General features: G+C 42.7%; 1 protein-coding gene and 1 pseudogene across 1 annotated transcript; both read left to right on the forward strand.

Moving 5' to 3' along the window:
- Positions 1-24,506, forward strand: LOC133015670 (filamin-A-interacting protein 1-like). Its single transcript, XM_061082921.1, has 6 exons — positions 1-100; positions 11,200-11,494; positions 12,144-12,317; positions 12,641-12,819; positions 20,113-22,912; positions 23,877-24,506. Exons 2-6 carry the CDS (start codon positions 11,207-11,209, stop codon positions 24,081-24,083), a joined length of 3,648 nt encoding a protein of 1,215 aa, XP_060938904.1. The 5' UTR covers positions 1-100; positions 11,200-11,206; the 3' UTR covers positions 24,084-24,506.
- LOC133015975 (large ribosomal subunit protein eL27-like) lies at positions 4,013-4,382 on the forward strand (annotated as a pseudogene).
- Positions 24,507-25,492: the final 986 nt, after the last annotated feature.

A 25,492-nucleotide genomic window follows, 5' to 3' on the forward strand; every position in this document is an offset into this window, starting at 1 on the left:
AGGATACTAGCGGATACTCGACTCCTCCAACTGCCTCATTTTTCTTGGATTACTTGGTGTGGCTGCTAATTGCTTAAACCTGGGAACAACACAACGGCAGGTAAGTCAGCTTCTCCTGAGTGTCTTAGGTGATGCTCCTGTTCTGTCCATCTGGTCTTCATAAAAATAAAGGGCTCAGGTACAGGTGCTGCTGTGGCCGGACTGTCATCAGTTTTATGAACCCAAGAAAATCCAACCCCCTGGCTCCACTTGAGCTGAAGTTGAGCCATGTGAATGAAACAAGTCTTCCCCTGAAGCGTGTAATCAATTCAGCCAATTTTAATGTATTCAAATAGTATGGATTACTACATTTTGAATTAATTACTCAGCCCCGAGAAGACAAGGGACTACTCTTAGTGCTGTCAATGGCAATACAGATTTGGCATTGTGGCTATGAATGCATAAAAGAGAGCAGTATGAATCAAATGTTATATCCCTGTATGAATAAAACAGTTAAGTACGAAGGATTTTTGTGCATTACATGTGGGAAGAGAAACCCACAATGTCTCCAGTCAACATGGGTTATGGTGCACTTAGATTATATGATACTGAGCTTGTAGGTTGGTTAATATTTGGAAATCATATGCACACACACACATGCAACCTTTGTCCTCCCACATCCGCCAACTCCGCCAACCTCCGCAGCACCATCCACCTCTCACTGTTGCACTAACTGCACACACACACATACGCCACAGTGCGAAGACACACACCACTGCTCAACATTAGGAGGCATTCATGGGCTGCAGCGGGATGACATCTTTCATCCTGAATATTTATGGGTTGTAATGACGCCATCATTTAATTCCATTTCATCAATGTGAGGTCATTGGCCTTTCAGGAGGACACATGACTCCCGCTGGTGCCCGTTTATCAAGACGCACATGACCTTATACCCCAGTGAGAAGAAGAGAAGAAAAGAAGGAAATGTGAAATGTGCCTCACTCACAAAAGGGGAATGTAGTGCAGGTGTGGTTCGGTCTGCTGTCAGTGTCCAGGGCCTCACCCTTCCTCTCCCCCGCTGCCTCCCACCCTGTCCAGCTGATGTGGCCCCTTAGCACCCGGTGATCTCACCGCCGAAACAAGACAAAGAGAGCTGGTGCAGAGATATCACTCATTAACAATTTTGTGCGTGCTCCAGCTTTATCTGAGCACATCCTCTCTCGCTCGGCCCATGTACCCTGCGAGGTCTGTGGTGGAGCGCTGTCAGCGAAATGGCCACTTGAAAAAGACGGATATGTGAGAGTTGACTGGGCAGTTTGTCAGTCTCAGCATGTAAATCAATCAGTCGTACGGTAAATCAATATTACAATATTCCTGTTTAAACTGAAACCAAGCTGGCAGCGCTTGGGGGTTTGCCAAAGCGGCATTGATTTGAGATGCGGTAGATGTCTCACTGGTTACCTCATGACATGACTATTGCTCTGTGTCGCCTGACTTGTTGCTCATGCGGATGGTGACATAGTTTATCTATGAGGTATAGCATTATCTCATCAAACACAAAGTTTTGTGTTTGTGAGATTTCTGTGGATCTGTTTATTTGGGGGGGGAGGGGGGTCAATATAGTTACCTATTTGATATGTATATATTCTCTAAAATTAAAGTTTTTACAGAAATAAACAAAAACACAAAAAATGATGTCATAGATATTTCTTTACACATCATAGACTGTTTATATAGTTGGATAACATGACAGCTCCCCAAAAGTGAAGCCAAAGTGTCTCTGTTCCCCCCTAGTGGCTGGCTGCGGTACAGGTCTTAAATCCCTCCTCTTGCATGTTTTTGTTAGGAAAACTGACCAAACTAAAAAGTTGCTATACAACAAATAATTATTTCTCAAAGATTGGTTGTATCATTTTAGAAAGTTCTTACCACCCTGATTTTTCCAATACGCTGTAGATGCTGTAAAAAGGGGCTGAAGCAAAACGAGCTGAGACTGACTCACGATTGGTTGAATGAGACAACACCTCAATACCTCTGCTCCATCTTCAGATGGCTACTACAAGGACTCTGGCCACAAATGCACAAGATGGCTGTGTTCATATCCAGGATATTTTAGATTGGTGATTAGACTAGATAGTTGGAGGAACTGGAGACATGTTGCTGGTCCTTATATATAGTTTATGGTACACACCATGTTGCTTATGTCTATAAAAATCGCCAAATGAGTGCTCCTTCAAATTGTAGGGGGATTTTTTTTGTGGGGTGGTGCGTCTTTTCTGTTTGACAAAATCAGTGCTCATGCTGAGGTGTAGTCTGTGCAATAATTTGAAGTGCATCAATCCATGTATGCAGCACAAAGAAGAGGAATTAACGTGTTCTTAAGCCTTTGTTTTGATGAATTGCTTACCTCTTAACACAAAGCTTTGGACAATATACAAAAGAATATAAGCAGTTAGAAAAATATGAAAATTCTAATGTTATTATTTTAGTAGCGAAGATAATTTTTTCCTTTAAATTTTATTCTTTAACATACACATTAACCCCATTCCTTTCTTGCTACTGTATGCATTTGTGTTGTATGCAGGTGTCTGTGTGCCCATAGGCCACTTCCTTCAAGGATATCTCTATGTGCGTGCACAGAAACGCACTATAATGGGAGGTGGAGCTGCATCGCTGCCAACATAGTCGGTGTCTTTCCCATGCGTCTGGTGGGCCTCAACAACAGCTGTCACTGACATATGCACAGCTCCAGTCATATACAGGCCTCTGGACTTGAATTCCAAAAATGCAGTTTAGACACATTTGGATGTTTCGCAGAACTGCCGCGCATATAACTCATGATCTCCAGGGTTTAAAAATAAGTCCTCCAACTCCACAGCAACCCAAGTTCTTCTTAAGACCATTTGATATGTGGTGTGAGATACTGGCTATAAACAGTAGATTGGTTGTTAATTGGTTCTTGACATGGAGTCAAATTAGAAGTAGTGAGGTCATTCACCAAGTTCACGTGCAGGTTTATTACGTTGTGTTGCAAATGTTTCAGGTTCATTGAAGTTTGTACGTTAACAAGTATTTTCCATACACGGTTTGTGTCTGGCTTTCTCTTAGAACAAAGACTTGATATAAATTCAACAAGAGGAAATATGATTTGAAATCATTCCCACCCTTTCTATCCAACACATGCTTTCCTTCTCTCAGCAATGTTTTTTTTCTCAGGGGAAATGACATAATCATGACTCTTCCAGTGGAGCAGTGTGTGATGATGACAGCTTCCCAGAGACCTCATCTGTCCAGTGATGACTCTGAGTATGAGATGATAAACCAGCGCATATTTAGTGACCGCACAGTAACAGTTAGTCTCTGTGATTGATTGTTAGTTTGTGTTGCAGATTCAACACCACACTGTTATTTCACACAACTGTCATTGAGACAGAGGTCCTCCTTTCTATCCTACATTATTGTTGTTCCACCTTAAACTATACACTTCATTGCTTTTATTATAACTTGTTTTTGTCCAATGGGAAAAAGGGAAACAACCAGAGACAAAATACGAGAGTTACAATACCAACACCAAACAATGCAGTGATTAAGAAAAAGTGCAGTAAGCAAGAAGTCCTCAAAAGCTCTCATGACATCATTGGTATAGCATTATGATTCCAAGCAAAAAATGTTTACTGGTTGACCAACTTTTAGTTTTAAGGCTGAATATTCATGCCCTCAGGTTGCTAAAGACGTACAAAAACAAGCTGTCAGAGATGCATTTTTCAACCTTAGAATCCCAAACTACTGCAGCATATTGTACTTTTAAGAACGGTCTGCGTATTCACATGCTTGCAAGGTTCCAAGGTTCTCATTTCCCAAGTTGTAAAGCCGTTGCTCAGACTTCGGTGTGTGCATACACACTTTCAAATTGGAATGTGGGAAAACGTGGAGGCTAAGAATTAAATGTGTTGTAGTTATGTGTTCGAAACATTTAAAAAAACACCCTGTCAACTCTTTCCAGTAGCGGCGGCGGTAGAACAGCATCAAAATGGGCAAGTTTATGAAGCCTCGGAAGGTTGCCATGGTTCCTGCTGGAAGCTACGCTAGGCACAAAGCTGTCAGATACGCCATCGTCAATATTCTTGGCGATGGCACGACTGACCGCCCTCTCAGCCACGCTCTTGAAGCAGGTATCGACCGCTATCCCCGTAAGGTTACCACAACCATGGGCAAGAAGAAGATTGCCAAGAGGTCAAAGATCAACTACAATCACCTCAAGCCCATACTCTGCGGATATTGCTCTGGACAAAACAAGGACGTCTTCTGGTCTCAAGCTCAAAGCCAGGAGGGAGGTCAAGTTTGAGGAGAGGTATAAAACGGGCAAGAACAAGTGGTTATTCCAGGAGCTCAGATTGTAAATTCACTCAGTTTCACAAATACAATCCCCCTGGCTCCACTTGAGCTGATTTGTGGCTATGAAATTGTCCCTGAATAATTATAATGGTAAATGGTAAATGGATTTGTATTTATATAGCGCTTTTCTAGTCTGATGAAGACCACTCAAAGCGCTTTACAGTACAGTTTCACATTCACCCATTCACACACACATTCATACAGTGCATCTACTTGCAGCACTTTGTTATTCTATGGGGGGCTATTGAGGGTTCAGCATCTTGCCCAAGGACACTTCAGCATGCAGATGGTTCAGACTGGGGATCGAACCGCCGACCTTGGGGTTGGAGGACGACCACTCTACCCCTCAGCCACAGCCGCCCACTCCAGCCGCCACTATAAACATTGTGATACTTCAGTCTAGAAGACCAACCAAAACTGACGCTGACAAAACCATACCAGGTTCATTTAATTGTTGTTTTGGGCTCAGTGGTTTGGTTTTACTGAGACAGCATTGCAGCCAGTTTTTAATACTGTATGTGTTTTTCCTCCTGTGACATCTCAAACTGTCTGCTGTGAAAATGGACTTTTATCCGTTGGTCCATCGCCAGCTCCTATAAAACATTTGATAATTAAATTCAGAGTCTATAAAAACATTACAGTATCACAAGGGGAGGGAGTTCCATCGAATCTAGATGCAGCAGACTTGTTTTATTTCCCCCTCATAGGGCCTGTATGGCCACAGGCAGAAAATGATCTCCCCACATATCAGAAATTAAGGAAGTGAAACCACAAAGTGACACGATCCAGAGGAACAAAAGTCAAGTTAACCCTCGGATCGAAACAGTGACAGAGATGTTGTCTCAAGCTATTACCTCAAATGGTTGTAATATAGCTGTGGCATCAGCATAATATTAAATAACGTGTCACAAATTCAACAGGCCTTTCCAGTCAAAATACTCCTCTTAATTGAAAAGGATCATCAATCATAAGCTTAACGTTCCAAAAAAAGTCACAAAAACTTCTATCTGTGAGCAAAGGATTTCTTTAGCTAGCAAAGGAATTAAACGCAGTGGAATTCCGATCATGTAGACGTTGAGACAAGAGAGTTCAGACAAGTGGCTCGCCCCATGACATGGAACCACATCTCAGTCTGTTTCATCCATATGTTGTCTTGCTGCCTCTATTCATAGAAACAACCACAACTTGATCTCCTACTTGATCTGCATGCTGAGAAGACGATATCCACTCAAGCCGTAAAGTCCAGAAAGGATCTTCATACGTCAGTTTGGTTTTTGGACCCTCCTGATAGAGCAGATAAAATACTGTTGCTATGGGAACCACTCCCTATTCTGAGGCCACAACTTGTTCAAGTCTTACAAATAACGGATGGGTTCATGTTTTCCATTATGTAGGGCCCGCTGTATATGAAACTAATTTTGACAGATGGGGGTGACTCATGTTTTCCAGCAGCTGCGGCGATCCATATGCTCGGTGACGGAGTGGCGCTTTAAGAACAATGGCGTTTGCATGTTTTTGTGCGACTGAAGTCACACACGCACTCCAATGTTCATAATTCACTATTGCTCTCATGACAAAATCCTAACCCCTAACCCTATACCAAACACTCAAAGTGAATATTTAACAAACTGCAACAAGCACAACTGTTATAACCATGTCATAATTAATATGTTACTGATTCAGTAACTGCTCAAGAGGAGATATTGCTTAAGTAATTGCACATGGAGAATTACTGACCTTCCTCCTAGTTCACTCAATAGTGAAACCCTAACTGCTGACACTCCAGTGAGAGGATCAGGTTCATTTGACATCAGGAGAATACTACAAGATGAAACCCGTAGCCTCTGCTGACATTTTGCTCCAGTATGCTACGTCATGTTTGAGGTATTGTCGCCATGAGGTATTTATAGAAGCCTTCAACAAGCTTTAAATTCCTAGGTTCTGTCCATGAATGCTCTTGACACTTCAATTAGGTAAAACTGGAGCAAAAAAAGGTCCTGAAAAGTTCAATCCTGAGGGAATGTGTGTAGTCTGAGTCGGGGTCAGGACAGAAAACACTGTCCTGTCATCCTGTCATCCTGTCATCCTGTCATCCATTTTCCTCAAACATGGCTGACCTCAGAAGTCATCGGCTGTTGAGTTTGGAATGTGCTGTCCGTCACAGTCCTGGAACATTCTGCAGCGTTGTACCCGTGCATGGGAAATAGGTGTCTTACAAAACTTTCAATAACCAGACGGATTGTCTTGTAGCTTCAGAATCTCATCTGCAGCTACAGCTTTGATTGAAATTCCCATGTCTTGGCGGCCGCGCGTGTTTTTCTTGTAAGGACGGAAGAGCCTCTCGAGCGTAACCGCACTTTATCAGTGTCCTCTCGCAGAGCGGGCTGCCAAACGCTCGCATGCAAAGAACATTTCTAACACCTTGTTTGGTCACATTAGCTCTGCGGTGTGAATACGTGGTAGCTCGCTGAATCAAACTAATCATTTTTTTTCCAGTGGCACGTTGTTGCTTTATTTGCAGCTGCTGTTCTCATCTTTCATCTCTGGCAAATTAATATGGCTGCACGCCAAAATATTAAGTCCTGACCTCCCCTGTTACTCGCGTCCTCTCTCTACATGAACTTCACAGGCATGGACTCGATATTCCAGACCTCATCGTGATAACAGTGAGCATTTCTGGTGAGATAGAAGTCTGAAACACATAAACCTATTATTCATGTAGTTCATAATATATCAAAAAGATAGGAATAAACACCTTTGACAATCTCTGAAATGCCAAAGTGACATATTCCGATGAGCAACAATCCAAAACCCATGGATACAACACCTGAAAAAATATAAATGTAGTATTATATAATAAAATATAATACTAGAACAGCACTCTGCCAAAGCCCAATAGTCCCGTTAATATCAATCAAGATGCAAAATATTTCACACACTCACTTCACCAAGATCCATGAATTACTCTCTTAGAATATGATACAAATGTTGCTCTCTCCCAATTTTCAAGACCACACTAAAATGTTATGGGTTCTTCCCTGACACATACCACATCCTTCCACTAAGTTTCGTGGAACTACATCCAGTCGCTTTTGTGTAAATGTTTACAAACAAACAAACAAACAAACAAATGGACAGGGGTGTAAACATAACCTACATAGTGGAGAAATCAGTTTACATTTGCTTTTTTTTTATTAAATAATGTAAAACCTTCAATTAATCATTTAATCATAACTAATTAATCTTATGTTTATCGTCCAATCTATTAATCGGCCAATTGCTTCCATTCGACTTTCACTGAAAATATGAGAGCTATCTGCCACATGTTCTTGTTGACTTGCTGACCAATGGCAAAATTTTATAGCCCCTTTTTTCCTGCTGTGGAATGGAGGCATATGTTTTTGGTGAGGCCTATAAATACTCATATATGTGATGTGACAGCTGGACTAGCCCAAACCTTGGGTTAGATTTAGGGTCCTGCTTTAAATTTAGACTAAGGCCTTGACTGGGGTCTCGCAGGGTATTAGGCCACCCTTTCATATTAGAAGACATCAAGGTATTAGACGATGGGCGGTCGCATTGTTCCAATGGCTCAGATGCCATGAATATGTGTAGGCATTGTGGTGGGCATAGGGTCAGAGCTCGATGTAATGGCTCATTGTCTCCTGGCTCTCTTTTATTTTCCATAAAGACAACTGGGAATGTCAGACTGGAATTCTGGACACGTGGCTCACGAATCCCAAAGTGTTCCTCTGGAGAATTCACTACAATCAGGACAGCAAAAACCAGTCAATGTGGATCAAACAGCAACAGCATCATATTGATGCAAACTGCTGTTATCAATAGGCTGCGATGATAGGTTTACTTTGATGTCTGTCAAACTAAATCTCATCATCAATAGAGCCCACGAAACTGAAGTGTTTGTGACCATCTCCCACAGCTGTCCAGGAAATGTCCTGTGTGACATGTTGTCAATATGTGCAACTCAGGAAGGTCGGAGATGTATAAGGTCCTTTTGATGAAAAAAATCTTAAGGCTGCTATTATGAGGATTCTTATTTTAATAATGCATCAACTGAAAATGTGTGATGTGTCTGCAGTTTCCTTCAGTTTACAGATCGTTCACTATATTTCAGCTCATTGTTTAGGTCTCTCTTAGAGGCCGACTGATAGTATAATTTTGGTGCTTATGCCGTAGAAAATGTCCGATACAGATATAGCTGCCAATATACAGATTGAAAATTCTTTGGCAATGATTCCTAAGATGTCGTTATAGAACCGTTGAGACAAAGGAATGTAATTAAGGCTTGATATTTACTTTCAACTCTAACTCTGCACTTATTGACTTTGTCATAATACATTCCTTTATCATATATCATCAGTGTTTGAAGAGATTTGTATTTTATAATTATTTTTATATTCATATAGCTCTCAACTGTATCGTTTGCCCTGGTGAATGTGAGTGACCCTGACAACGAGGTGAGCTGTTACAGTAGCCTTCTCTGGATTTTCATGGCATCAGCCAAGAATTTAAAAATAAACCACGGAGTGCCTAATTAAGTGTCGCCCATTTTGTCAACTGTATTCCGTCATCTACAGTATGTTTCTAAGTGTCGTCACTGGCGTGCCCTCAGCCGTGCCCGTTTAAATACCCCTCCACCCCCGGTCGTTATTCAGACTCGTTGGCACTGTTTGAATGGTGGCATGTAAATTGCAGCCGTTCTGGATCACAACATTAGACTGTGTGACATGTGAGCAGCACAGCTGAAACTAACAGTTATGGGCAGGACAGAAGGCACCAGTTGAGAACCAGATCTGCTTGGAACCAGTGTGCACTGAACTCCCAGTGCTAAGATAGGGAATGTACCTGATCTGTCGGTTTGTCAGATTTGACTGTTTTCTGGTTTGAACCATGAGATGCAGTGTTATCTTCCACTCTTCTCTCTCATGTTTTCCTGGAAACAGGTGGGATTCAAAGAGCTGGTTTCAAGCATCATTAGAATCTGCTTCAGTCTTAACTTTGTTGACTGCTATTACAGAAGAAGATAAACATTTTTTTTCTAAGTGAAACCTTTGAATGACTCACATTCAAGCCTCTCCACATTGCACAGAGAGTCTCATTCCTCTGCTGTAACAGCCATTTCACTTCTATCACGTAGCTGATCCCAGATTGCACTCTGAATATATTTGGCGGACTTGCTCAGGACGTCTCAAAGCATGAATCAGAGGTGAGGGTGCTATGACATCAGCAGGGTGCTATGGAGGGGATTTCAGGGGCGTGGGGGTGTTTCTCTGTTTGCAATTAACAAGTGCGTTGATGTCATATCTGAAACTGATCAATTGCAGAGTCTCAAGGCTCTCTTTAAAAACTTTGAAACACACGGTTGCGCGCACACACAGACACACACACACACAGATGAAGACATCCAACAACTACTACTTTGACCAGGGCAACATGGAAAGACTATAAATTATCTCAGCTACAAATGTGTGTAACAAGTAGTAACTAATTGATGTGACGCTGACCATTAGTATTTGTCATTTGTGAATTACTAAGCTGATGAAGTAATCTGTTACTAACATGAATCAGCTGTAACATTTGACTCTGAGAGTCTCTACTTATCAAGCAAGCAGTGGAATTTTAACATTTAGATAAAGATAGTGGATAAATGGTTTGATAAAAGTACTTTTCATCAAAAGCAATGTAAAAAATAGATTCAATTGCTTGTGCATTAAGGAGTTATATAGAACTTGACTTATTGACCTCAGGTTTACAAGATGTTTTACTGTTTATGGAGTGTTTGTCATCTCTGCTCTAAAAACGAAAACCTCCCCTCAGGACCAAAAATGCATCTTTAGACTTTTAAAAGAAATAATAATGTTACATTTATCATGATCATTATTCATATCAACTGACATTTTAATTTTGATATAGTTTTTGGTCTTATTGTCCAGCCCTATGTTAAAGTATGGATTGTTTTATTTTTGGTAACAATTAATAGGTGGTCTCTCCTTCTATCTCCATCCTTGAGCTGGTTTGTGGCACTATAAATTACACATGTGAGAGGTACAGAGCCACACTGATAAGGCTGTGCGAGGTCCTTCAGGTTACTTAAAATTGGAACCAATGACGTATTACCTATTAAGTGAAGAGTACATGTATGCACCGCTGTAGCTCCTCTGTGTTATTCTCCCAGCTCACTGTGTGTTTAAGTAATCAGGTTTACAGCATAAGCTGCAGGCCCCCTCAACAGGACCTGTGATGTTATAAGTGATTCATGCGGTGTAATTAAATTCAGAGTCTGTCATCAATAGATTTATGATCAGGTTCTGCATAAAATGCTTGAGTCAGACTTTTTTAACGTGAGCAGAAAAGGTTAGAGCACCCAGGGGCGCCACAAAAGTGCCTCCAGACCATCAACCCTCAGCATCAGATACACACAACGCCTGAGAGGGGACGTGTCAGGAATGCACACATACACTCCCACACACCCACACAGACACACAGTGCTATGGATATTCATTCCACTATAGGAATGTTACACAGATCAATATCATGGGTGCAGTATGTTTATGTCTGGGTGAATGTTTTGGATATTAGTAGGTCAGTAAAGCAACTGGGGAGTCACTAGATAAGGAAAGTGGTAAAACTCTCTGTAACAATCACAATCTGAAGTGTTGCAGTTGACAGATATTCAGATGCCTAACTTTCAACTGAAAATGTTTGTCTAAAACAAATTGTGCCACAAAAAAGTCAAGAATTGAACTTTTGCTCTAAAAATAAAATAAAACCTTCCTCCTGTCTCCTCTGTCCTTGATACAGGTAGAGGATGCGGTCCAAAAACAGCGGGGTGGAGAAAGAGGCCAACGGCGTCCTTGGGGTTCTGCAGGACGACCACGACAAAATCCAGGAACAGGAAGTGGGTTTGCCCGTGAAAAGCCTGAAGACCAAAGTTCAGCAGAATGAGAGCGAGGATAAGGTGGAGGTAGAGGTGATCACAGATAAAGAGAAGCTGCTGTTTGATTCCTCTGAGGCCAAAGAGAAAAGAAGGGACATCATGGATCTTTCCAAGGAGAATCTGCTGAAACTGCTGGGGATCATGGAGGGAGAGGTTCAGGTGAGTTTCAATGTTATTCTCACTTTGCATGTGACCTTTGACCCATTACCCGCTTTAATTTGTATAGGGTCAGAAAACATACATGTGAAAGGCAAAGTGGAGGAACACAAAAGCAGTTTATTTAGAAAGTGCATTTGAATGCTTTGGATTGAGTTTAACTAGAATTTCTTGCACAATATCTCCATCTTGTGGTTGAAAATGGCAACATGCAAGTATTTGCAGGCAGATTTGCAATGTGTTTAGAATGTGACAATATTGGAGGATTTGAGAGGCTATTCCCTTTCAAACAGGTTCCCAGTAGGAGTAAGTACAAACTCCTTCTCCTCAATGCAATATGTTGTACCAGAGGTTTTCAGACTGAGTGGTGGGCCTCCTTCAGTGAAAATATATCAGAAAATAAAAATCTAATTTAATTTTTATAGCACTTATCTAAACAAGGTTTCAAATGGAATCAGAAAATACATGAGAATACAACAGCAGAACAAAACAAGACAAAACCACAATAAACCCTAACCCTTTTTTGACTCAAACTTGACGAGTAAACTGAGGTGGGGTGAGGGCGGAGGTTTTTTCCTCTGAGAAGAGGCCCACAGCCTCGGACCCCTGTTCTACACCATATATAAGTCTTCTTATGTCTATGTCATTTCAGGCCAGAGAGGATGTCATCGGCATGTTAAAGTCCAAACAGACTGAGCCAGAGGACCTCGAGTCCCGTTACGGCTCTGCAGTCCCCAACTCGGCCCTCCAGGCCCTGCAGAGAGACGGCTTCAACACTGGCACTGAGCCACACAACCACAGTGTCTACCAAAAGCCTATGGCTGAGGTCAGTGTGCAGGAAACCGTTAAATCGACATTTTAAGGATGATGATTATCTTCATTGAAAGGTTTATGGGCCTTTGATTTGCAAGACTGCGTAAATTAATAAAGGTGTAAAATAATCAGTGTCACTTTTATTATTGTAAAATTAAAAATGAATGTCTAAAATTTGTTGGAAATGTAATTAAGTTATTTCTCTTTTATATCTGTAACATCGCAATAACAAGTCAAATATATTTCAAAGGGTAAAAGCTTGAATGTGAAAATCCTGAACACTTTGTTGCAAGAAAAGTGTCATATTACATTTCATTTTTCTGTGTCTTGAGTCAGCTGGAGCGTCTGCAGGAGAAGCATAAGGACACATACCGGAGGATGCTGGGTCAGCTGCTGCTCGCTGAAAAGTGCCACCGCCGCACTGTCCACAAGCTGGACTCAGAGAAACGCAAACATGTGGACTACATGAACAAGAGTGACGACTTTACCAACCTGCTCGAGCAGGAGAGAGAGAGGTGACGAGGGAGGACAAGGAGTGTGTAAACTGGGGCTTAGAACTGCTACGTGATATGGTCTTATTAATTAAATGATAGTATTTAATATCTGAGAAGGTCACTGTCATTTCAGAGATGTACCAAATCAAGGAAAAATAAGAAAACACAGCTTTTACAAAGTAGAATATCTATTTTTGTCATAAAAAAGTTTTGTAACATCCATCGATATGTGTTAAAATATAGAATGATAGAAGGTTTTGTAGTACTGACATACACTTTCATTGGATTGGGTATGTAGTGAGTGAAAAAAAAAAAAAAAAACATAGAAAACATAACTGTTTAAATGGTACTTCACTTATAGATCTTACTATTTTTATTTAAAAGTTTAAATATAACTTAATTTGCTATACCGATACAAACAAATTGTGTTTTTCATATGGAAAGTTTGTTTGCACCCCAGACTGGTAAATTAAGTTTTAGGATGAAAGAGGAAATGGAAGCAGGAGAAAGCAGTAGAAGAGGAGAGGAGTGGTGAGGGAGAGGAGTGAGGATCTGAAAACATGATTTAGAGGCACCATGGTTTACAAAAAAGCAGTGTGGAACATGTAAAGTGGAGTGGGGGGGTGATGGAATGCATCAACTTTGGAGAATGTGAGAAAGACGGCCTCATCAACCTGGGTTAGGGTTAGAGAGAGAGGAGGAAAGGACGAGGGAGCTGGTTAGTGAAGTGATAACCTCACACATACCATGACAGGGAGAGGTGCATATAGATCGGGGATGGGAGGAGCTAGGCGGAGTGGAAAACTGTAACTGGGGAAGGGGTCAGGGTGTGTGTAGAGGATGTGAGGAGGAGTGTCGGGACGAAGGCCATTTCACTGGAGCTCATCTCCCATGACATCATCTGTAGAGTGAAGTCATCGCTGTGGGTGCGTCAGGGCTTGTTGGTCAACAGGGGATCGGGTGGGGGGTGGATGAGGTTAAAAGTGGGGAGGCGGATGGTTGCATCTTGTGTGTGTGTGTGTGTGTGTGTGTGTGTGTGTGTGTGTGTGAAGAGGGCCTCACGGGGATGAAACAAACTCGAGGAGTGGATGTGCTCTGAATGTCTATGAGAGAGGAGGAGGCCCTACTAATTAAAGTCCTCACACATGAAAGGGTTTAATTGGCTGCCGCTTGTTGAGGAATGTATTTCGATGCAATTCCCAGTGATAAACACATCACTGCTCATTCTCACTCAACAACCCTGAGAGGGGGGGGATATACTGTGCATCGGATGTAAGTGAATACGCGGTTCTCTGGTGAGGTTGCACATGTGAGCGAGGAGGAGAGCGACCTGCAGTCATGTACAGGACAGTGAATACAGCGCCAGTCAAAGGTGAGGCAGACTGGAAACCACTTACATGCCACATTTCATGAACTGTCTAAACTTCAAACAGCTAATTTCGCAGCACTGACCGAGCCGATACACACACACACAAACACACATACACACACACACACACACACACACACAGCTTCTATACCTTGGGCTTTTACTGCAGGACGCAGGAAACAGACCGTGGAAGTTAAATCACAGACATGACAGTTGAGCTGCCATCGGAGGCCGAGGGAGACGGTGGGGAAATGAGCAGCAGACTTTCAGCTTCAGTGTTCCGGCTTCTCCTCAGGCTGGTTTCATGGGACGAGGGAAAGAGGGCAGTTATGATTTAGAACGTTTCGATGAATAATTTGTTCTTGAGTGTAAATCAGTGAGTGCACAGGCCTAAATTTACTTGTCTTTAGAGTGACGGTGGATGTTTTATGATTTCAACAAACTTGCTGTGTGTGGAACTGATACCATTTGGGTTTCCTACGAGAGAACACATATTATGTTCTAGGGAGGATTTGGTTTGACTGACATCCTAATGAACTTTTACTTCCAAACACATCTATCCCGGAGCAAAATGTGTGCATGAGTGAGTGCAAAGTAGTTGAGCCGAGATAAAAATCAAAGGATGAAAGTCAAGCAGTGGGTTTTCCCTTTGATGTGCAAGTGTGCTGTGTACATGCATCTACTGATGCCTAATCTGGACACATCTTCAGTGATGTTCCTGGAATCATTGGACGTTTCGGGTCTTTCAACATCATACGCCCTCCTCCAGGTGACCCAGCCGGGGCTGATCAGACCCCAGCTTGTGTCCAGATGACTAGCTAGCTACCATGACTCCATGGCTCCCCTCTTTTGAGCCACAGCCATCTTGAGGCTCTCTCTGCCCACCGGTGGTACTGCGGATGGCTCTCCTCTTTCTCTCACCCTCGATGCCTAAACTACTGAAGGCTCTGGCCAAGGAACGGGCTGCAAATCCTCTGCATCCAACCTCCACAGGGAAACACCTTGCTCTCCAGCCAGCCTGCTGGCAGTCACTGACCAGTCCTGCGTACTTGGAGAGCTTCCTCTCAAAGGCTTCTTCCAAGCGATCTTCCCACGGGACTGTCAGCTCCAGCAGCACTGCTTGCTTGGTGGATTCAGACACAAGGACAATGTCTGGTCGCAGGGTAGTGACTGCAATATGGCTGGGGAACTTCAGCTGATGTTCAAGGTTCACCAACAACTGCCAGTCTCTTGCAGACGTCAGGATGCCTGCAGATGATGTTCTTCTGGCAGGAGTTGGCTTGTCCCCAGCTCTGACAAAGGCGATGGTTATCTTGGAGGGTCGGAATTGCTTTGCCCACGCCAGTCCTGCGCTGATGGCTTCAGCAATGGTCTTGAGGACTTGGTCATGCCTCCACCTGTACCGACCATCTCCAAGTGCCCTTGTACAGCAACTGAGGATGTGTTCCAGGGTTCCTCGCTTGGAACACAGTGGGCATGCTGGTGTCTCTGCTATGCCCCATATGTGCAGATTTGACGGGCTTGGAAGCACGTCATACACTGCCTGGATGAGGAATTTGATGCGGTGAGGCTCGGCTTTCCAAAGCTCAGCCCAGGTCACTTTCCTTTCAACCGCATTCTCCCACCTCGTCCAAGCTCCCTGTTGCTTCATTCCCACTGCCTTGCAGGTTCTCGTCTCCTCCACTGCTGCTCTCACCTCCTCCTGAACAAGTCGTCGCCTTTCCTTCCCCCTGGTGTTCATTTGGGGAGTTGGAAAGGATCCTAGCCCTGCTCGACTTCGTGTGACCACTCCCACCAGGCTCCTGTGACGCAGCCTTGCATCTGCCTCTTGAACCGCATCCTCTGCCCTCCATTTCCTGCCAGTCCTCACTTGGATCCCTGCTTTAGCCACCTTCGGATCACTTGAATCCCTGTACTGAACCACAAGTAAATTAGTGCAGTCTAGCATCTTTTCAAACGTCGTAGTGACAGAACAGGAGGGCTTTTGGGAAGCTGTGAGGAGAAGCATGACAGCACCTCGTGAGGGTGTATTCAGGCACAGTGCTGCTTTCTGTTTACATCATTACGATCTATATTGAGGGGGGAAACCATAGATAAAGAAATGAAACCAAAATATCATAAAATGCTGCCATGTTGTACATTTGGAGCCAAATTCTGTGCGGTAGCAGTCAGAGGATAAAGCGGTTGTACACACCCTCGACCAAATGTGAATTAGTCGTAAGGCTAATTTCTGCTCAACATTAGATATGAAATGGATGTAGTCTTCTGTCTGTTCTATGTGTACATTTTGTCAGATTTTTGCACGTCTTCTTGAATGTGAACATAATAAAACCCAATACAAATGGGTGACCGTCAGCCTTGACTTCAGTTTAAAGCCTATGACACAAGTCACGCACTTCATAAACCCCCACTTCCCTTTCACTTGACTCTCAGTTTGCATTCTAGAAAGAGTTGACCTCCTTCTAATGCCAGGTAGTTTCCAGGAGGTTCCTTGGTTCACTCATGTTGGCCTCTGTCACCGAGGAGAGAGGAAAGGAGGTGATCTCTTCTGGGGCTTGATCTAACAGTGCCTGCAGAGCCCAGGTTCTGCTATTTGTTGCCGCCAAAGGACACAAAACGGTCCTGGAGTGTCACAATAATGAGGGTTGTGGAATGAGAACAAACAGAAAACAGAAGGAGAAAAAGTGTCTAAAGCCACGTTTAGGATCTTTAGCATCGGAACAAGAAACCTTTGCAGGATCTTCTTGCCTTTCTACTGGAACAGGGTCTAAATTAAGTCCCTGGTAAAACTTTTTACCCCTAAAAAGATTCATGGTCGGAGGGTAGTAGACTACTAAAATTCCCAAGAATTCGGGTCGGCATGCAGTGCTAAACATACCTGATAGCACATGTTCATGCACCTCCAACCAGGCTAACGCCCTCTCTTATCGGGAATGCTGCAATCCTTAGATCCAAGAAAGTTTCTCAGAAATTGTTTCCATTGTTTTTCTGTAATCCTGCTAACAAACAAAAAAAAACTGATGAAAACTTAAAACGGCACCTGCTCTGCATGAAATTATCAGCGGCTAGCACCTCTCCTGGGGTACGCACAAATCCGCCATGTCGGGCACCGCTCTGTTTTGACATTCAGTCTCTCAGGTGAAATGGAGGCATGTCATCATCTCGTCCTTATCAATGTGTATCTCCTCCAGCCATCTGGGCGAGAGTGAAAAGAGAGAAGTTTGAGGTCTTGTGCCAAACAGCTGCAGGAATGCAAAGGATGGGCACTGAAGAAAACGTTTCTGATGGACAGCCACCGGCCATTAACACCCTCTGAGACAACAGAGCACTTTATAAGTCAGGAAGTTTAAATAGTTGAGTGGCATGGTGGTATGTGTCACAATTAAGAGAAGAAATGACTGCCATTCGTGAGGCGTGTTTCAAAGAGTGCATACAGTCACGCACACAAAGTGAAAAGGTCTGAATGGTTGTTTTCTTTGTCATTTAAACCCAAACTACACATTATTCAAGAATCCGTTGGCAGATTCTGAGCACAGCGCTGTGTGTAGATCTACTGTGAATGCCTGCCTCTGATTTTCCTCTTTTCGCACCATATCAGTCTTGCATTCTGTACATTATCACCGACTCTCTTGCTCAACACTTAATGCTTTTTCTCTGTCAAGAAAGGTCATTACTGCTTTGACAGCTTTTTGGCAGCTCGTGTCTCCTTCAGTCCTCAGCTTCCTGACGTGGGGGGTTGGCTGCAGTGCCACTGAGCACATTCCCAAGGAAACATGGGATGAAATGTTGTTCCATGATGAAAAAAAAGCCCACTTGTGGATTTTGGGCCTGGCTTGTACATCACACCTGTGTACCTGAGAGAGAAATGTGTTTATGTTTCTCAAACAAGAATGGCGCTAAGTAGAGCCAAGATCCAATAGTTCACTTAAGTTTGAACAAACTGCTCCATATTTCACACATTCATAGATATCAGTTCCATAAATGTACCTGTTTCCCATCAAGACCCGTGAACTATTCTTTGGGAGATCAGAATCTCCTTGGCGGAGGCAGTTAAGGTGATATATTATCATCCATTTAATGTATAAAATAGTAGGAACATAATTAGTATATATATTTATTTATCATATGGCATATAGCTAAGCATTTGTATCTGCCACTGGAAGCAGCCACTTAATCCATAGTTATTTCTAAATGAAACTACAGTTCTTACATTACCTGACCATTGGTGCCAAAACCCCTTGACATCATGACTTTGACCTTTGCAGGAGAGTAATTTTGGATTGCCAATTACTAGGGTGTCAGTGACATCTGACTGTGTAAGTATGCATTTTAAGAGCGGGGTAGCTCTTTTGTACAGTAGCCAGGCATGCCAGCTAGTGCTACTTGGCAATGAATCAGTGTTGGATGTTTACTGTTACGTGTAAACTGAGAAACAGGATTTCAATTTGAATTCATCTGCAGAGATTTGTGAAACTTTGTAGTTTTTTGATTTACTTGATCTGCATAGTTTCATGGCAAGAGTCTGGGCATATAGCACTTCATAAACCTATCGTCATGGATACGCTCAATCCTCCTAGATCTCCTCCGTCTCACGGGAGACATTAGACTCATCCATATCTGTTTTTCTCATCACATGTAGACTTCGCAGGGATCCCCGTTCAGGTACAGTTGCCAATCACCAATCTTGAACCAAACCAGATTTTGTTAGGAAGAAATGTTAAAATGTATCATTCTTTCTCATACATTTGTAAACCTTCAGGATTAAAATAACTGTCCATAGTTGTTTTCCAGTAAACAAGACATGTTTTATCAAAGCATGAAATTTGGAGAGGGGGAGCTTGCCAAAACACTCCTCCTGTGGCAAGAGCTCCACCCCCTTCACAGAGTCCTAACCCGAACAGCACGAACGCTCCCATACACACATTTCTGCCTTATAGGGATGAGGTGACAACACACACAACAGGTCTGCTTGTGCTCCACTGTGTTTATTCACCTCTCATTGTACTGAGAACATGCTCGGACTGTGACAGTGGAAGGTCTGTGGAAAAGGAGGCTCCTGGTGCATCTTATGCAATCTGTGGATTTTATCTAACAGCAGAAATGTCCATGTGGTTGTTTGTAGAGCATCAACAGAGGGTAAGTTTTAGGTTAATTTGTTTCTTTGCTGTCAAACGAACCCCATTTGAGGTGACAGGACATGTATGCACCTGCATCCTGTCCTGCCGGTTGCAAACTCATTTGGTTTATTTTACAATGCAAAATGTTCTAATTGAATATTGCATTAGTCTGAGTTAACAAGGACACCATGCAGCTTTGCATTCAATCTGCTTTGCATGTATTTGGTCGGAGCCGGAGATGAGAATGTGCATGAGCAGCATAGAAAGAAGCTGAGAGAAAAGAGGAGCACTTGGTGAGGGGCTGTTAAACTTTCACGAGCAGTTTGTGTCTGATCAAAAAACAATGTTTGAGTTAGAATGCTGTGGTGTAGATCCTTACTAGTTTACCCTCACGATCTTCGTGTTTGTTCTGTATAGTAACACAGCATACAGGATATTGTGTACAACATGCAGTATGTCTGTAACGAAACCGCCTTTTCTTTTTTTTTATCTTGGATGGATTAAATGGTTCAGTTACTGGATGTAATTTCAGCATCCTGAATTTCAGTTTTTACTTTTAATGTACGACATTTTTTTATCCTGGGTTTGTGTCTTAAAGTGGTGTGATTTGAGATCATAACTTTCATAAAGAGACAACACATTCAAACTAGTCTGAACAGAATCAGTAGGATCATTCACATCATTGAAACAATAACTGGAATAAAATATTACATTCTGGGGTACAAATAATACATTTTTCTGTGACAGAGATGGCTAATACAGACACAGAATCACTGACTTTGCCAAACACCATCTAAAGCATTGCCTTTTTTCTCCTCCTACTTTTAGACTGAAGAGGTTGCTTGAAAACGAAAAAGCCTACCAGGTCAAAAAGGAGAAGGAGCACTCTAAACGTCTGGCCAAGGTGCAAGAGGAGCTGGTCAAACTCAAGTCCTTTGCCCTGATGTTGGTCAATGAGCGCCAGCAGCACCTGGAGCAAATGGACCAACAGAGCCAGCGGGTCCAGGAACTCAGCCAGCAGCTGCAGCAGCGGGAGCAGGCACTGAGTGAAGCCAGGGAACATGCCCAGGAGGATGGCAACAGGGTGCTGAGCCTGGAGGCTGAACTGAAAGAGAAATCAAATAAGCTCACCCAACAACACGAAGAAATGAGTGCCAAGCTGGCCAGTCAGGAGAGCCACAGCCGTCAACTCAACGTCAAGCTTTTGGGGCTTACGCATAAAGTGGAGGAGCTGGAGGAGAGCAACAGGGCCCTGAGGAAATCTGAGGAGGAACTGCAGGAGCTCAGGGAGAAGATTGGCAAAGGGGAGTGTGGCAACTCCAACGTGATTGCTGAGTTGGAAAAGTTGCGGAAGCGGGTGCTGGAAATGGAAGGAAAGGATGAGGAGATTACCAAGACTGAAATTCAATGTAGGGAGCTGAGAAAGAGGCTTCAAGAGGAGGATAATACAAGTAAAGACCTTAGGCTAGAAGTGGAAAAGCTCCAGAAAAGGATGATGGAGTTAGAGAAGCTTGAGGATACATTCAGTATCAGCAAGTCTGAGTGTGCGCAGTTACAAACTGCTGTAGAGAGAGAAAAGGGCCTTAGCAAAGAGCTCTCAGATGAAGTCGTAGCCCTCCGGATCCGTATGAAAGAGCTTGAGTCTTCAGAACTCAAGTTGGAAAAGTCAGAACTGAGTCTTAAGGATGACTTGAGTAAGCTGAAGTCACTGACGGTTGCATTGATGGAAGAACGAAAGACCCTAATGGAAAGAATGAAGTCAGAAGAGAAGAAACAGGAGGATTTGAGTACAATGGTCAAGGTTGAGCAGAGTAAGGTCATGGAGGTGACTGAGAAACTGATAGAAGAAAGCAAAAAGCTCCTGAAGTTAAAATCAGAGATGGAAAACAAAGTAGAAACTCTTACCATAGAAAAGGGGGAGCTAAGCAATAAGCTAGCTTATGAAATCGATACATCTAAGGATCTCAATTCTAAAGTCAGCCAAATGAAAAAGAGGTTAGATGGGTTTGAGCAAGCAGAGAAGCTATCAGTGAAGAATTTGATGAAAAGTGACCCGGGACGAACGCCTGACCCCATAAGAAGAGAAGACAACCAGATTAACGAACTAACTTTTGAAATTGAGCGCCTGAAAAATCGCCTCAAACAACTTGAAGTGGTAGAAGGAGATTTGATCAAGACGGAGGATCAGTACGACATGTTGGAAAAAAGGTTCATGACTGAACAGGACAAAGCCAACATTCTCTCCCGGCAGGTGGAGGAAATGAGGAATCAGATAGCTCGGAACAAAGCGATTGAGAAAGGAGAGGAGGACAGCCAGGAAGAAGACCTCCGACAACGATGCAAGAGAGAGGAGGTCAAAACAAGGGAACTGCAGGCTGATGTAGTTGCCCTCAAAGAGAAGATCCATGAACTGATGCACAAAGAAGACCAACTTTCTCAGCTGCAAGTAGACTACTCTGTCCTGCAGCAGAGGTTCCTGGAAGAGGAAGAGAAAGCAAAGAACATGGGAACCGAAGTTTTCCATCTCACCAAAGAGCTGGAGATAGCAAAGCGCCACAGTCGAGCACTGAGGCCCAGCTTGAATGGGAGGAGAATGGTGGACGCGGCTGTGACTTCCACTGGCGTACAGACAGAGGCATCGTCGTCTGGGCCAGCAGAGGAGGATACCCCAGCTGTGTTTATCAGGAAGTCGGTTCAGGAAGAAAATCACATCATGAACAACCTCAGACAGAAGTGCCTCAAGAAGTCAGAAAAGTCTATTGAGCGTTGTCCTTCATCGAGCAGTGACATGGGCTTGAAGAAATCTTGGATTCCCTGGATGAGGAAAAAGGACAACCCCCCTCAAGAGACCAGCTTGGAAAAGTCTCTGCACATTAATGGAGATCATCTGCCCTCTGAACTGACCATGTCCCCAAAGCAAGGGCAGCCCTTACACATCCGAGTAACACCAGACCCTCAAAACAACATGACCACTCTTGAGATCAGAAGCCCTACTTCTGAGGACGTTTTCTCTAGCTCAGCTCCCCTCAGCCCCAACCCATCTCAACCTAAATCAAGAATCACAATCATTCCCAGCTACTCTGCCCAAACCCCCAAAAGAAAGCCAACCACTGGACATCAGGGTCTTGAAAGAGCAAAGTCTCCAGTCACCATCACAACTATATCCAGAGCCAAGTCTCCTGAGAGCAACCGACCTTGCTCCACTGCTTCAGGCAGGCCATTGTCCCCTGTCTCCATTATGACAGTCAGCACTTCTGTAGTTTCTGAAGCCTCTGCCTCCCCAGAGCCACAGGAGATGACTATGGGCCGAGCTGTGTTCAAGGTTACCCCAGAGAAGCAGATGGTCCCGGTGCCTATACGGAAGGGTCACAACAGCACCAGCATCATCACCACCACTGAAGATAATAAGATCCATATTCACCTAGGCAACAGCATGACCCCAAAGATGGTCATCAGGCCAGTGGCTGCTGTGACAGAGAGCAAAGAGATGACCTTATCAACTGGGACAGTTTTGCGCTCGCCCCGTCAAATCACCACCACTACTACCAGGAGCTCACAGAGCAAAGTGATGAGCAGTATCACGATTTCCCCTGTTACATCCTCCACATCCAGGCCAACACAAACCATGGTAAGTTTTATTTCGAGGTTCAAGTAATCCTAATTAGGAAATAATGTTTTCCTCAATCCCAGTAGGAAAAAACTGAAATGTCACTGACATTCTCCGGACATTTTGCTTGAGGGTTTCCAGGATAGTTGTATTCAGAGCAATTGATTTAGACATTTGCATTCAGAAATTTCAGGAAAATGTCCGGACTTCAGTGTATGTCTGAATCTCAACCCTTCCATGAAAAAGGTGATATTTCCCATAATGGCTAACTATTTAAAATTCCATCAAAATACAAAAGTAATTTAAATTCACACGGTGCCCAGCAAAGACCTTTTTGCTTTTAATACGTCCAGATTTAGAGAAAACTCAATACAGTAGAGGTAGTCCAAGTTATTTTTTTTACTAATTTGTTTTTATTTTTACTCTACGAGATGTTTCATAAGGTGAATTAAGTTCACTCACAGGGACAGAAATGGGCCAGGAAGCAGCTCTGTGTTGGTGTTTCAATGGACCTTATAACTTGCTCTTTGTGGATCAGATGACTAGCGTGACAGAAATGTCCCTATGGGGAGGCCTCAGAACAGAAGAGCTAATGATGTGGCATTTTGCCACCCAGCTTCAGTCAAGCTGTAATTTATAGTTGTTACACAGTGTTTACATACACAAACAGCCATGGAGGGCTCAGTGCCCTCTGGCTGACACAAAACAGCACTACATCAGGACCAGCACGCCGAAACTTGGCCTGCACGAGAGCTCACCCACTAGGATTTAAGTGAAAGAATGGATAAATATTTACATTTTTCCTTCACACACTTCCTATAGTGCAGATGATCAGTTAAATTGTTTGGAAATTCTTGCTTTTTTCCCTCTTCCCGTAATGGGGTTGTCCTTTATTTATTCGTTATGTTCGCCTCAAGTGCTCCCTGTCTTCATTCCCCTGTCTGAGAAACTGTAACTCTTTCACTGTCTCTCTCTCTTTTGTCAGGCCGGGCACGATGCCCAACAGCCTCGCACGGGGCTGACCCGCATCCCAATGTCAAAGAGCCTGAAGACGGGGAAAGCTGTGCTGGGATCCATAGGCATCTCGGGGGGAGTGAAGCTTGAGTCGCGAGCTGAGACACAGTCTATGAGGATAGAAGTGAGGAAATCCACTGTGAACAGCAATGCTCTACAAAATGGAGGAAAAGCCTGATTGACACAATAATTGTCTCTGCATACAATTTTCAAATACATTATTTAAATATGGGGCTTCACAGGGATTAAGACAACACTCAGAATAAGAAAAAAGCTCTGATGTCTCTAACCAACTATTTCATAACCAAGCCATTTATTTTTGTAAAGTCTTTATACTTGTCAGTCTCATATCTATTTCTGTGATATGGATGAATTCATATTCTTTGTATTTACAGTGTGTACTGTGATGGGCATTTGGGTTGAATATCATATCGGACTGTGCTGCTACTAACTGCCTCTTGCTTTGAGTGACTTTGTGGATATATTTTGTATGGAACCATTATAGACCAGAATACTTTACTAATGTAAATTTTGTTTATTTTTTTTCAGTGAAAGATTTGTACTTAATATGTATTATAAAATAAATATGTGTTCAAAGGGTCGTGTGACTTGCTTAGTCGCACAGACAAATAAAAAAACATATAAATGCAACAAATACAAAGGCACAACTGTGTACATCCGGTAAGATCAATTGCATTCAACTGTTTCCTTTGTGTAGTTATAGTAAGTGATGTTTTCACAGTTAGTATTTCTATTATTTTTAGAAATGCACTCAAATGCTTTACTGGACCATCATAGGCTGAGGGAACATCAGTGTGAACCTCAGAAAATAATTTCCTTCTGTTATTTCAAATAATTTGAACCAGAAAAAGGCCTTAATGATTTGAAGTGAAACTGACGGCAGATTTCAAAACCACAGATGCTAAACACTGTGTTAAACATAGAATGTAAAATGAAAATATAAACTAGAAGGTTTTGCATGAATTTTCTGAATTATATTAAATTAAATGTGTCCCACACTCTGAATCTTGTAAGGCGTCAGAAGCCAAGGCTGGAAACTACTGGGTTATTCTCTAACAATAGGTTTTTAAAGCATGTTAAATCATCCAGTATCTAAAAGTATAAAAGTAACTTTTAAGTAAGCTGTAAAATATATGTAGTAAAGTAGAAAATACAATGGTTTTCTCTGAAATGTGTATCAATTCATGATGTGTGTATGTAGACGTATTCCAACAAGAAGGTTGGGGTTCAATTCCCACTCTTCCCCATCTTGATGCCAGAGCGTCCTTGGCAGGAGAGAACCCCAAAATTTGGCAGGACTTTTCTCTTACACTACACCGCGTTCCACATTATTATGCAAATTGGATATAAGGGTCAAAAACATTCATTTTTTAGTTTTTGAATTAAACTCATGGATGGTATTGTGTCTCAGGGCTATTTGGATGATTGAAATCAATCTCAGACACCTGTGATAATTAGTTGGCCAGGTGAGCCCAATCAAAGGAAAACTACTTAAGAAGGATGTTCCACATTATTAAGCAAGCTACATGTTTCAGGCAAAATAGGGAAGAAAAAGGATCTCTGTGC

Source organism: Limanda limanda, chromosome 12 (assembly GCF_963576545.1).
Source record: "Limanda limanda chromosome 12, fLimLim1.1, whole genome shotgun sequence".
NCBI lineage: Eukaryota > Metazoa > Chordata > Actinopteri > Pleuronectiformes > Pleuronectidae > Limanda > Limanda limanda.